Source organism: Vespa velutina, chromosome 18 (assembly GCF_912470025.1).
Source record: "Vespa velutina chromosome 18, iVesVel2.1, whole genome shotgun sequence".
NCBI lineage: Eukaryota > Metazoa > Arthropoda > Insecta > Hymenoptera > Vespidae > Vespa > Vespa velutina.
Window position 1 is genome coordinate 1,277,110 of NC_062205.1, and position 14,638 is coordinate 1,291,747.

Below are 14,638 nucleotides of genomic sequence, written 5' to 3' on the forward strand. Positions count from 1 at the left end.
AGCAGTAGTAGTATAGTAGTAGTAGTAGTAGTAGTAGTAGTAGTAGTAGTAGTAGTAGTAGTATCGTAGATCCATTTTGAGAGACACTTTTTAATATAATAAAATAATCCCGCAATTTAACCCTCCATCTGCGATAGTTTATCCTCGAGACTGTCCTGACTGTCATTGGTGTCGTTCAAATTAATCGACTCGTTCTCATGATGCAACTCGATAACCGAATCCTCCAATGTATTATCATTTTTCTGTACGTCGAGAACATTGTCCGATGGTTCAAAAATATCCGTTGACTCCGACAGATCTTGAGTGTCCAATGTCAAAGATGATTCTTGATTATCGTCCTGTTCAACGATCTGTTCCGTGGTATGTTCCAATTCAGGCTTAAATTCAATAACCTGTGTATCCAATACGTCCATGCTTACGACCCTTTGAATTTTCAAATTTTCTTCCTTATCATTGATTGCTTCTTCCTCGGTTATCGTAGTCTCCTCGATCTCCATTGGCGTTGTAGATCCCGTTACATGAGACGCGGCTTTTAATTTATCACCAGAATAAGAAGACTTTTGAGAATTATCACCGACCCCTGAAATTTGTGTAAGATTGGTTAATACTGTTTCTTGAATTTTCGCAACTGTATCAGCCGAATCGAGTATGCTGCTAAGTTCCCGATTCATTTCATCAACCTCCGATGTTTCCTCAGATTTAACAACTATTATCTTTTTGTTACCGTATACTTTTGAGCTTGTCAAGGTAGCTTGTCTAGTTTCTTTACGAGGTGTACAAATAGGAGTGGCCAATACCAAGGCTGTCGTCGTAGTAGACGGTGGTACAGTTGTCAATGTAGGGACCGTTGTCGATAACGAAGGAACTTCGATTTGTACGGTATCCGTCGTTATCGTAGTTGTAGTCGCTGTAGTCGTTATAACGGGTAATTTTTGAAAATTATCCTGATTCTCATCTTTAGTATCTTGCTGTTCGTTGTCATCCTTCTCGGAAGAACTGGTAAAGGTAATTGGTTTAACGTCATCGTTATATTCTTGTTCCTCGTCATAAATACTTTGTTTCCTCTTAACGAACACCCTCTTTAATGGTAATTGTTGTTCGTCCTCAGATTCATCATGTCTTTCTGGCAACATCTCGTCTATCGGTTCGTACTCCTGTTGTTTTCTAGCTTGTAATTCCTCGATCTTAAGACGTTGCTGTTCAACACGTTTCTCCAATTGTTCCAATTTCTCTTTAGTCTCTTGATCGTCCTTCGTAAGACCACCACTTATTTTTTGTCCTACCGTTGTTGTCTTCGACGTTGGCAATGACATGTTAGACGATTGTGAGGTCTTTAATTCGAACTTTGGCGAGTCGGTTGCCATAGTTTCGTTTGTTTTCAATGTGGTAGTCGTTGGCCGTGTATCCTGAGAGGATTGAAGGACAGCCTGTACCAATCCAGAAGTTTTATCCAATGGCTTTTTAACGATAACTCTTTTAACAACATTACCGGTAGGTAATTTAGCCAATTCAGCTGGATCTATTACCGTACCATCTGGATTCATGATTACCTCTCTCGTAGTATCACCCTGTCGAATGATTCTACGTACTATAACTCTTTTCGTTACCTTGTGTCCACCCGATGACGTAGCTTGGGTTAAAAGATTGGACAATTCAGCGACGGATTCTTTCCCGGTCGATGTTATGGATGACGTTTCTACACCGGTATTACCTGGTTTTCTAACGACGAATCTCTTGAAAACTTTAACCGTGTTAACGGATTTCGATGTAGACATGTCTGCTTTTTCATCCTTGGAAGATACCTGTCCCTGTGAGCTTTGCGACGACGTTTGAGATTTGACAGTTTGACCACTGCTAGATGACGGTGTACCATCCTTACCATGTTCCTGATTAACGTTTTGATGCTTCAGAGGTATTTTGTGTTCTTTAAAGACAGAGGCAACAATTTTTTGTACCTGTGCCTCGGTATCGTCAATTCGTGTCTTTTCATCCTTCAATTGTTGCGTTTTTACATTGGATGGCGTATTGCTAGGACTCGCTTTAGGTTTCGTATCTTGTACCTCTCTACGTTGAACAGGCATCAATGTTTTTATCGTCTTCTTCATCATATTACCATCTTTACCTCTGACATATACTACGTGCTCTTTACGATCCTCTTTGTCGACTCTATCGGCCTCTTCCTCGCTCTCGGTAGGCTTACTCTTCGGAAGTTTTTTAATTATGTATGCCGGCGGCTCGTAATCGTCGTCGCCATCGGAATATTGTTCCTCCTCCTCCTCCTCCTCTTCCGAATCCAATTCAATTTTACTCTTATTGTCCGGCTGTAAACCGTCCGGTCCCATTTTCTCGCCTGCCTCTATGTGCTGCTTTATATGGGTAACATAATCCGCTCTATTGCGACATGATTCTTGACAAACGTCGCAGGTCAAGCCCATGCCGCTCCGTTTAGTATGAGTCAAAAGATGTACCTCGAGGCTCTCCTTACGTTTAAATGCCTTGCCGCAATCCTCGCAAACGTGACGCTTCTCGACGGAATGTGTACGCATGTGTCTTGTTAAATGATGAGATAATAGGAAGGTACGCGGACATAGTTTACAAAGATACGGCCTATGTCCTGCATGGGTTGTCAAATGTCTCGCCAATTTCGTACTTGTACGGAACGCTTCCTTACAATACTCGCAAACAAATGTCTTGTCCTCGTTGTGCATCATCTCGTGACGTTCCAATCCCTGTTTGTACGAGAACCGTTTGTTACAGATATTGCATTGGTACGGTTTGTCCTTCTTGTGTACCGTGTCCTCGTGCTTTTGCAATTCCTCGTTGGTAAAAAATTCTAGCTCGCAGTGCTGACATGGAAAACGTAATTCGTCACGATGTAACTTTTCGTGTCGTTGTAACAAACTAGTACGTGAAAATTGTTTGTGACATACCTGACATGAGTATGGCTTCTCCTCGGAATGAGTTGCCATGTGCTTGCTCAAATCGTATTTTGAGAAAAACATACGGTCGCATTCTGTACATTTGTAATTTCTATCCCGATGGGCACGCTGAATGTGCAAGGCTAACGCCTGCCTAAGTGGGAATGTACGTTCGCATTGATCACAAGCGTGAACCCTTATCTCACCGGGCTCCAACTTGGCCCTTTCCTCCTTCGTATCGTTGGTCTCTTGTTCACCCTCGCTACCTGGATCTTGATCCTCCTCGTAGAAATCGTGACGGGACTCGCTCTTCTCCCGTACTTTCTCCGATTGTCTTTCTCTCTCCCTTTCCCTTTCCCTCTCCCTTTCCCTTTCCCTCTCTCTCTCCCTCTCTCTGTCCCTGTCTCGTTCTCTGTTATCACGTCTATCTCTATCGCCATTGTCAACACGCGGTTTCTTCGAACTCTCATTTTGCCCTCTCTGCTCGGACGATCTCTTCGTACCGGTTTCCGGTGGTTCGTTCGGTATCGGTGGAAATGGACGTGGCAAAACACCTGACAACGGGTAAGCCCTTAAAGCTTCATCCGCTTTCTTACATTGCGTCTTGAATTTGTAAGAACGATCCAAATTCCATCTACACATATTGCATATCATCTGCGGCATACCATCGGCTGCGTAAACCTGAAATTAATATTTTAATTTATTGTATTGTACCAAATTTTATTATTAAAGATTATACGCGCTTTTCGTATTTGAAATATATACATAAATATATATATATATATATATATATATATATATATATATATATATATATATATATATATATATATTGTATGTATGTATTTATGTATCAAACCCACGATCAAAGGACGATGATAACTCGATGCTGGAGATTATTATTATTATTACTATTATTATTATTATTATTATTATTATTATTATTATTATTATTATTATTATTATTATTATTATTATTATTATTATTATTAATGTTATTATTTAAAAATAAATAATAGGTCAAGTTATAGGTCTGAAGATTTTACAATCTTTAAGTATGCAAATGATACATACATACATATATATATATATATGTGTGTGTGTGTGTGTAACAAATCCAATATATATGGATTTGTTAATATTTATAGCGGTGATCTTAGGAAGCTAAACTAACCTTAGCTTATTGTACATTTAATATATGTACTCTAATATAATACATTATATTTTCAAATCATCAACATTGTAATATATCATCTCTCAATTCAAAAGTTGAACGCATATCGATGATAATTATGAGGAAACTTCAAAAATTTCCAAGACATAAAATTCTTAAATCATTAGAAATAAAGTATATATATATATATATATATATATATATATATATAAAAAAAGAAAGAAAAAAAGAAAAAAGATAAGATAAGATAAGAAAAAAAAAAGAAAAGAAAAGAAAGAAAAAGAAAAGAAAAAACAAAAATTATTCCTTCCTATTCCAATCATTGCTCGAGAGCGAGCGCATCAACCGCGACGTTTTGCGACATCTATGAACCGATACAGACAACAAAAATAAAAACAACATTATAGAACGACGAGAACAAAATCGAAATTGCTAGATCTCGATCGGTAAGTAAGCGATATGTACTTCGTACGTACATATAATAAACATACGTACGTTCGATCTGACTCTGGCAATATTCTCGATCGGCAATTCAAGTTTATTCCGTCATATTACTAACGACGTTTACGCCATTCGTGAATGAAAATTCACGGCTGACTCTCTCTTTCTCTCTCTCTCTCTCTCTCTCTCTCTCTTTTCTTGATGTTGATGGTGACAGAGAATGGAAATCTATCTTCGCCCTTAGTCTTACTAGGAGAAAATTCTTCGAAAGTAATAAGAGAGAAAAAGAGAATGTAAAAAAGGAAGAGATATTAGAAATAAGAAAAATAAAATAGAGGAAAAGAAAGAGAAAAGAAAAGAAAAAAATAGACAAAGAAAAAGAAGAAAAAAAAAAGAAAAATTGAGAAATAACAAAAACAGATTAATAGGACAAAGTTTGGTAAAGAGATAATCAGAGAGAGACAGAGAGACAGAGAGAGAGAGAGAGAGAGAGAGAGAGAGAGAGAGAGAGAGAGAGAGAGAGAGAGAGAGAGAGAGAGAATAAAAGAGTGAGAGAAAAAAAAGAAAATAAAAAAGAGAGAGAAAGAGAGAGAGAGAGAGAGAGAGAGAGAGAGAAAACGAAAAGAGAGAAACCGTACGTAAATTATGCGATACGGTAAGGACACTGATGTTCTCGTTCGATCGGTCGATCGGTCGGTCGGTCGGTCGGTCGGTTGGTTGGCCGGTCGATGCCGACCGAGTATATAACAAAATAAAATGTAATAATATTACCTCGATGGCAACGCACGACATGATCTGCAGGGTTAGCGGCACCTGGAAAGGCTTGTTGTGATCCCTCTCGTATATGAAGCTCAAAGGTTCACTCTCGGTCAAGCAGAATCTGCATACTCGCCTCGAACGTAGTGGCGTCGGTCTATTCTCCATTATTATTGTTGTTATTGTTATTATTATTATTATTATTATTATATATATATATATATGTATATATATATATGTGTATATATTTCTCTTTCTCTCTCTCTCTCTCTCTATTATTCTTTCTTTTTTTCTTTGCAGGTTCCTCCGTTCTAATTGCAAATAACGAAGGGATATCTCGGATAGTTCGCGTCGTGGCGCGTCGTGGCGCGTCCTACCTCATATACGCGTTTCTCTTTCTCACTTTTTCTCTCTATATGTTATACTACACGTCATTTACTTAGCGATAGAGAGAGAGAGAGAGAGAGAGAGAGAGAGAGAGAGAGAGACATCCAACGTTGCCGAACAATTTCGGCGAGTAGTTTCGAAAACACTCGACACACACTCTTCGCACGTTCGTGTGTCACACCGGTTCAACATCCACCTTCTTCTTCAATACACTGTTACAACTACTTCAGCTATTACTACTACACTATTACTATCACCTACACCACTACAAACCAACTTATCCACAATGCCGATAGCACCGCCACCCGTACACCACCACCACCACCACCACCACCACCACCACTTTCAATGTAAATCCTTATTCTCTCCTTTTCTTTCTTTCTTTCTTTCTTTCCTTTATTTTTCTTCTTCCTCGTTCTTTCTTTCTATCTTTCTATCTTTCTATCTTTCTTTCCTTCTTTCTTTCTTTCTTTCTTTCCTTCCTTCTTCTTCTTCCTTCTTCCTTCTTCTTCTTCTTCTTCTTCTTCTTCTTCTTCTTCTTCCTTACTTTTTCGTTCCTCCGCCTTTCACGTCTATCGCCAATTATTTATCTATAGAATATTTTTTCTCTCTCGTATTTTCTCTCTCGTGTTCGTCGCCGAGGGGACAACCATGAACCGAAGGAATGACGCCGAGCGTCGGTAATAAGAAGCGGGAAAAAGCGTCGCGCGTCTATCGCGTTGCGTTCGTACGAAACGAAACGTACAACACCGCTCCCTCTCTAAATGGCGCTATTATGGCGCCTCCGTGAAACACACTTCTTTTTCTATATCCTTTCGTTAGCGTGGCGTCACTCGACTATGCGTATCGCTCTAAGCTTCCTCTGGTATTTCCACGACAGCGCCCCCTTTTTATTATTTCTATTGTTCGCTCATTCGATAATCTTTTAGGCTCATTATCGCCATCTAGCGTTAAAACTATCATATTAATTGTCGTTTCTTATTTGTCGTATTTAATCGTTCCTTTTTTTTTTTTTGTTTTTTTTTTAACATAACGTTTCTCTTTTTCCTTCTCTCTCTCTATTTCTCTCTCTCTCTCTCTCTTTCTCTCTCTCGTTATTTTTATAAATTTTAATTGTTTCAATATACCGTCGTACTTTTGTATCGTATGTGCTTTTATATCATTCGTCTTATTTTCAATGTGTAATACGTATTGAAGATTTTAATCGCGCCATCTATCATACGACCATAGAACTATAATTTTTCATTCAATCGCATCTGATATCTATTCTTCCTCTAGACCCTTTTTTTCACTTCCTCTCAATTAAATGTATAAAACCACGTATATATCTTTATCTCGTTTATTTTATTTCGTGCGGGTTTTTTGTTTGTTTCTCTTTTTCTTGCATTTTTCTTTTCTTTTCTTTTCTTTTTTTTTTTTTTTTTCTCTTAATACTGAAAAATAGATCATGAGTCTATTTAAAGATCCGTTCGACTTCCTGTAACACGTATTGACGAGCCAATCGCGTCATCTATCGTTCAATCATCGAATTATATTTCTACTAATTAAATATTCATTTAATACTATATAATCTTCCTTTTGTCGTTATCTTTATCACTTCTTCTCGCTTAAATATATAAAACTATGTGTACATTTCTATTTCGTTTCTTTTATTTCGTCTAACAAATCTTTTTCATGCTTTTTTTTCTTCATTGATAAATAGATCACGAGTCTATTTAATGACCTATAGGACCTCGCGTAACATCCATTGGTGATCTAATCGCGTCATCTAGCGTTCGTCAAGCGAATTACATTTCTTCATAGAAATTAAATGGTACGTCATCTTTATATTTTTTACTCTCGTTATTTTTCATTACTACTTCTCGCTTAAACGTATAACTGTATATTTTTATTTTATTTTCCTTATTTCGTGTAGCACGTATTTAACGATTTAATCGCGCCATCTAGCTTACGATCATTGAACTATATTCCTACGTTTTAATTTAATCCAACATAATATAATTCTTTTTTTCGTTCATTTTATCATTTCTTATCGCTTAAATATGATATTTTACATTTTTATCACGTTTATTTTATTTCATGTAAAATCTATTGGCGTTTTAATTACATGCTTAGGTAAAACTTTTATAGGTGGCAGTAACGTCGTCAACATTCGTCGCCATCTTTCTATGAAAGCCATCTACGTTTCTATATACACGATGCAGATAATATTTATATATATATATATAAATACAATTAACATATGATTTGCAATTCTACGAAGAAAGTAATACATAGTATCAATAATTTTCTATGCATGTATCCTTTAATCAGAACTTATAATTAGATAGAATATTATTAGACTATAAAAAATGAATCGAATGAATGAAAAATATTGCTTTATATTCTAAAAAAATTTGAAACATTATATTTTCTTTCTTCTTTTTTTTTTTTTTTTTTAATCGTATAAATCAGGAAATTTATAATTGAACATTTACTAGAAAATTCGTACAAAAATATAATCATAAGATATCGCAGCTATAATAAATAAATAATACGTGTGACTATGGTACGGGATCTTGTAGTCTTAGTCCTTTCAGGATAACTGGTGAACCTTTTGACATTTTAGGATATTGGAATTTCAAGGTAGATTCGTAACGTTCCCTAACGCGCCGTGCCGTCATTTCTTTGTTTTTCTTTGCAAACCGGCCTTTCGTACAAATATATATATATATATGTATGGAATTTAAAAAGAATAAAAGAATTTAACCCTAAATTTTGTTCAACATTTCGAATCCCTCAAGCTTCGTCAATTAATTTAAATATTAATTAGATTTGATACTGAGTCAACATAACGTATGACCTTTCTTCTTGTAAAAACACAATGAATAATATTTCTTTAAATAGTATCATCAACAAACAAAGGATTAAATCTTTTTCACGTTGAGAAAGTTTGATCCTTTGATGGGAAGTTCTTACAAAAAAAAAAAAAAAAAGAAAAAAAAAAGAAAGAAAGAAAAAAGAAAACTAGGAAAAAATATAATAATAATAATAATAATAATAATAATAATAATAATAATGATTCAATGAAAATCAAATTGCTTTCCTTTTCTTTTACTTTTTCTTATTTCTTTTCTTTTTTCTTTTTTTTTATTTATTTTTTTTTCGCGAAACAATGGAAGAATCTCAAAGGAGATGCAACTTTTCAATAAATCAAATGTAGGAAATGCAAGGGAGCATGCAGAAGAGGTTAACGGTTCTCCTTAGACTGTACGCGATCTTGGTAGTGTTGTAACCTCATCATCGTCAGCGTGCGGTTATAGTGGGGGATACATATAAAGACCCGGTTTCGCATCGACGCGGCCCAGTAGTCTCTAGTCATCAATTTCATCGCGTTTAAAAGGACCGTAATTGAATTCGCGATTTCGAAGGGGACGCGCGGTCCATAATCAAACGTCTAACGGCACACTAACTACTCTCCTCAAGTAAGATGAAGAAGGCGTGTTTTCTGTGCCTACTCGTCTGTTTAAGTAAGTTCTTAGAGAAACGCCAACGTCAACGGCAACTGCAGTAGTAAACAAAAGAAAAAAAGAAAACAAAAACAAAAAAAAAAAGAAAAACAACAACAACAACAACAAAAAAAAAACGAAAAAGAAAAAAAAAAGAACAAAAAAGGAAAAACAGGAACAGTAGCGACAACAGTAGCGCTAGCAACTAGCGACAGCATCAGCGTTCTTACGAACTTAACGGATATTTCTCTTTTCTCTTATTTATTATTTATTTATTGTCTTGGTTTCTTTTTTCTTTTTTTTTTACTTTTTCCTTTTTCTTTTTTTTTTTTTTTTTTTTTTTTTTTTTTCATTCTCAAGACACGTTCGTCGATCGTGTTTAATGATTAATAATTAATAATTAATGATCGATCTCGTTAGATGCATGATCGTTTTGTCACGACGTGTGTCTATTCTAATTAGATTAGTGAAACGAATCTCTCCTCTCCCCAACCCCACCCCACCCCCATTCCACCCCACCCCTCCTTTTTCATTTGCCATATGCGCATAGATTTTCATTCTAATCGTTCCAAGGATTTGGGATTAATCGTTTTACGTTCTAACTTATTCGATATTATGGACGTATCCCATAAGAGCGTGATACGTCCCTGCGAATAACTGCATTATAATATAGCTATAAATAGATTTTTGGGGATACATTAATGTTGTTAGCTTTGTCTCGTTTTTGTTTTTCTCTTATTTTTTATTTTCGTTCTCTCACCCTCCTCTCCCTACCCCCCAACCCATCCCCACTCCATTCCCGACCTGATAAAATATTCATCCAATTAGCCATTTAATTAAATATCTCAATCACGGAGGCGAAATCGTACGATCGATTAGAAGAATCACTGATGTCTATATACGTGCATATATCGATTAACAGTCTAAAATATGGAGGAAAGTTGCTAACTTTCTCGCTTTCTTCATTCGTTACCGAGGTCGACCGGCACGTTGCTTCAGGGACGTAGACGTTGTATCACCTTGAAAATCTTTTGAACCAGTTGACCCTTACTGCCAACTCAAATCGATTAATTTTACTTTTTCTTTATTCTTAAATAATATATATGTATATATATATAACCTCGGTATATTTCTACATTCTTTGTCTCCCTCCTTCCCATCCCTCCCTTCCCCCACCCTCCCATTCTCAGCACCCCACATAAATGTCCTTGTCACTTAACAATTGATCTATACTTTCTCTTATATAAAATAACAAGGATTCTTTAAAGGATGAATGTATTTACATAAATATCTCTTGTACGATTAGATTCTACTTTCAAATCTGATCGATAATAGTATAGATTAATAGAACAATTGTTTAGAAACACTATAATAAGTTTGATTGAGTACTAACTGTCATTGAACTCTTTCTCTCTCTCTCTCTCTCTCTCTCTCTCTCACATACAGACACACACACATACACTCATCAGTAAATAACATATTGTTTTCTTTGTCTTTTTTTTCTCTTTTTTTTTCTTCTTCTTTTTTTTTTTTTTTGAACTTAGCGACTGTAACTGCCTTAACGAGAAAACAGGAGGCAGCCGAGCAAAGTCGTCGTAAGGCATCGTTGCCAACGTTGAAAAGAAAAGAAGTAGGAACAACGACGGCGATTGAAGAGGAAGAAGAAGATTATGAGGACGAGGACGAACTATCGGATCAATGTCCTGAACCAAATGGTTACTTTCCCGACGGTGAACAATGCGACAAGTACTACGATTGTCGGGATGGGAAATTTACGGTGAAACTCTGTCCGGACGGTTTGGTCTTCAATGATTTCAGTCCGCAACATGAAAAGTGTGATTTACCGTTCGGCATTGATTGTACCAAGAGACCAGGACTACGTATGTTATCACCATCTTCATTATCATCATTGTCATCATCGTTATTGTCATTGTCGTTGTCATCATCATCATCATCATCTTCATTATCATCGTTATAACTTTCGTTGTTCACACTTAATATTTCTTTTTTCTTTTGTCCTCATCCATCGCACTACTTGTATCTTTTATATTTTCTCAAATCATCGAATACAAATCGCCATCTTTTTTTTTACGAAGTGCAACTCGATGACGACTATAACGACGACGACGACGACGACGACGACGACGACGACGACGACGACGACGACGACGACGACGACGACTCTATTTTCTCTTTTCTCATACTCAAGGTTACGTTCGAGAGAAGAACGTGACAAGGGAATCAAACGACACGGAGAAAGGTCGACACGAAACTCGTTTTCAAAGACTGTAAAAAGAAAAAAAGAAAGAAGGAAAAAAGGAAAAGGAAAGGAGACAAAAAAAATAAATGTAGAAGCAAATTCTTCGGCTTATTCGAGTCGAGTAAATTTTTCAAATTTAAATATTAATAATTACTACCCGCGAGAGAGATCACTCCTTCTTTTGTCATTTTGACAATTAAAACGTTCGACTAGTTTGACTTTTTGATTTTTTTTTTTTTTTTTTTTTTTTTTTTTTTTTTTTTTTTTTTTTTAAAGAGATCGTTATAATGTTGAAAGATTATTATTATTTTTTTTTTGTTTTTTTATATTTCTTTATTTTTTTTTCTTTTTCTATCAAAAAAGGGACTACAAATTTCGCGGTTGTTGTTACTTAACGTTTTTTTTTTTTTTTTTTTTTTTTTTTGTACGGAGAAAGAAATTTTTTCCCATAGAAATAAATCTTACGTATTAAAACTCTTTGATCTATAATCGTACGAAAAAAATTCAGTTTACGTTGGCAACATCCTAATTTTTTTGCTTACGTAGGGAGATGAAATTATTGAAATTTCATTTAAAATAATGTTTTGATTGAATGACGGATCGATTGAAATTTGGAAATTTTTCTGGGACAAGAAAAAAAATTCTGACTGTTTAGAAGATATAAACGTATGAATTTTTCGTTGAACATTTGAACGTTCTAATGGCGTAAGAAAAAATGTCGAGGTAAATTTAAAAAAGAAAAAAAAAGAAAGAAAAAAAAAAAAGAAAAGAAATCAACCGATCGTCCTCAGCTAACGACATTACTTTCACTATTGAAATTTTCATAATTTTTTTTTCTTTTCTACGAAGAAAAAAGTTAGAACCTTGTCCGTGAAATTTTATTTATCGAAATCGAAAGGAAAGAACAAGAGAAAAAAATATTTTCCCCATAGGAATAAAACTTAACAAGACAATCACACCTTAATTATTCGATAAGATATACTTTTCAATTCGTACATTTTGATTCGCTTGAAAAAAAAAAAAAAAAAAAAAAAAAACAAATTTTCTCTCCTCTTTCACCCTCGCGTCCTTTAAAAAAGAAAAATTTTTTTTTTAATGTCAGCATTTCTTTGAACGCTATGAACGCTAACTGAAAGATTATCCATTTAATCTCGTTTAACATGATATCCATAATATTATTTTTTTTTTCTCTTTTCTTTTTTTTCTTTTTTTTTTTTTTTTTTTATATATATATATATATATATACACACACATTAGAAAAACCTCAACCATCGCCGCACTGTCCACGTATGCACGGATATTTTGCACACGAGGATACAAGGAACTGTGACACTTTCTATTACTGCGTCGAAGGGAAATACAATATGATAACGTGTCCGGACGGACTTGTATTTTCGGAGAAGACTGGTATATGCAATTGGCCCGATGAGGCACAAAAAAAGGGCTGCGGATCCAGGGAATTATTTAATTTTACCTGTCCTAAGGTCGACGATTCGATTGCTGCAACACATCCAAGATATCCCGATACCGAGGATTGTCAATATTTTTACGTATGCGTAAACGGTGAAATACCAAGGAGAAGCGGTTGTAAACTTGGACAGGCATTTGACGAACGTACAGGAAAGTGCGATTGGGCTAGAAAAATTCCTGAATGGTATGAATATTTCATGAATATTATTTATTTAAATTTTGTTTTTTTCTTTAAATAATATCAAACGACAACGATGATTTTTATTTCATTACATTTATATCAATTATTAAGACGTAATCATTAATTACTTAATGTAAATTATTAATAAAAATTGCGTGAATTAATTCTTCTTCTTTTTTTTTTTTTTTTCTATACGAAAATTTGATTTTTCTTTTTTCTTTTTTTTTTTTTTTCATTTCTTTTTACAAATACTTCGCCTTACAATTTTTCCTTTCCGATTGTATTTAATTTTTTCTTGAAAATTTTTGAAAATTTCAGCAAGGACTGGTACAAGGATCAATTGACCGACGAACAATTAGATGCATTAGAAAATCCACCGCCAAAGCCAAAGCCCGCAGCCGGTGGTCAAACTAGAAGGAAAGGATCACGGCCAACCTAATATAATAAACTTTTCTAGTTTTTCATTCTTGAGATATTTTAAAATTCAAATTTGTCATCTATAAATAAAACAAATGTCACTTTTCTTAATTATTTATTTATATTCATTTTTTTTTCTTGCTTTTTTTTTTCTTTCTTTTCTTTTTTTTTTTTTTTTCTTTGATACTAACGTCACCATATCGCGCGAGTCGATGAAAATAATCCCAAACGTAATAATTGCACAGTTATTGTTTTAATTAATTTATTTTTCTTTCTACTTCTCTATCAATGACAATTATCAACGTATGTATTCTTTTTATTACGATCAATCCTTATATCGATTAATTATAAAATATTCATTAGAAGTATGATATATGCAATTAAATAACACAAAATTCAGATATGAATAAGAACAAATTAAATTGTATTTTATTGTTGACATATATAAATTATTTATATACGTCTATATAATATATCGCATCGATTCTAATCTAATTAATCATTATTGTAATGATTAAATGAAAAATTTATTTATTCAGTGTGAATCTTATCAATAATTAAGTTTTATTATTATATAAATCATAATTACGAATCGATTAATGATATATTAATGATTAATATCAAATGGATATAACTTTCATGAAATTCGCAAAATTTTTCATAAGATCTCATTTTTATAACACTTTGTGTCATATTAGAATATTAATTGAATTAGTATGAGAAAGAATTATTATTCTTTTTTTTTTTTCTTTTTTCTTTTTTAAAGAAGAAGGTTAAATGTAATTATAATTAATAGATAGATAGAGAAACAATGCGTTACGCAGAAAGAAGAATTTGCTCGTAGACCAACGTAAAATAATAATTAGGTGGATGGTGGGAATGAACTCCGGTGAAAGTACATCCTATCTCTGCTATGTCGAAATTATCGGGTGCCACAACGTTGTATAAAGCAGAAACCTTCGTTTTATGACAGATCGACGGATTGGAAATTCTTAAGAAGATCCATGTACGTTCTTTAGATTTTGAAAACGTAAAAATAAATTCAACTTTTGTTTTTTCTTTACATTTTCTTCTTACCATTTCTTCTTTTACTTTTTGTTTCTTTTCTCTTTATTTTTACTTTTAAAATTTTATTTGTTTCTCTTT

The 14,638-nt window shown here is 34.2% G+C and overlaps 2 protein-coding genes across 3 annotated transcripts in view; one reads left to right on the top strand and one right to left on the bottom strand.

Annotated features, from left to right (window-relative positions):
• Positions 1-6,538, bottom strand: part of LOC124955404 — a 7,456-nt gene extending 918 nt beyond the window's left edge. The window contains exons 1-3 of one of the 2 annotated variants that reach the window (XM_047509771.1): positions 5,305-6,538; positions 2,931-3,599; positions 1-2,846 (exon numbers count right to left, since the gene is read on the bottom strand). The exon at positions 1-2,846 is cut by the window's left edge and continues 918 nt beyond it. In XM_047509771.1, coding sequence (XP_047365727.1) covers positions 117-2,846; positions 2,931-3,599; positions 5,305-5,457 — 3,552 coding nt within the window. In that variant the 5' untranslated portion in view covers positions 5,458-6,538 and the 3' untranslated portion in view covers positions 1-116. Of the gene's footprint in view, positions 3,600-5,304 lie in introns of both variants that reach the window. The other variant, XM_047509770.1, reaches the window with a different exon arrangement.
• Positions 6,539-9,009: 2,471 nt separating this feature from the next.
• LOC124955408 (protein obstructor-E-like) lies at positions 9,010-13,603 on the top strand. Its single transcript, XM_047509779.1, has 4 exons — positions 9,010-9,185; positions 10,709-11,044; positions 12,682-13,078; positions 13,394-13,603. The coding sequence occupies exons 1-4, from the start codon at positions 9,146-9,148 to the stop codon at positions 13,512-13,514; spliced, it is 894 nt and encodes a 297-aa protein (XP_047365735.1). The 5' UTR covers positions 9,010-9,145; the 3' UTR covers positions 13,515-13,603.
• Positions 13,604-14,638: the final 1,035 nt, after the last annotated feature.

What these genes read in the sequence shown, in the direction of transcription:
- LOC124955408 (XM_047509779.1), top strand. Translation starts at nt 9,146, where the DNA reads ATGAAGAAGGCGTGTTTTCTGTGCCTACTCGTCTGTTTAA. An exon ending in TACCAAGAGACCAGGACTAC is followed by an intron (nt 11,045 to 12,681) that starts GTATGTTATCAC and finishes CACACACATTAG; the next exon opens with AAAAACCTCAACCATCGCCG. An exon ending in GCTAGAAAAATTCCTGAATG is followed by an intron (nt 13,079 to 13,393) that starts GTATGAATATTT and finishes TGAAAATTTCAG; the next exon opens with CAAGGACTGGTACAAGGATC.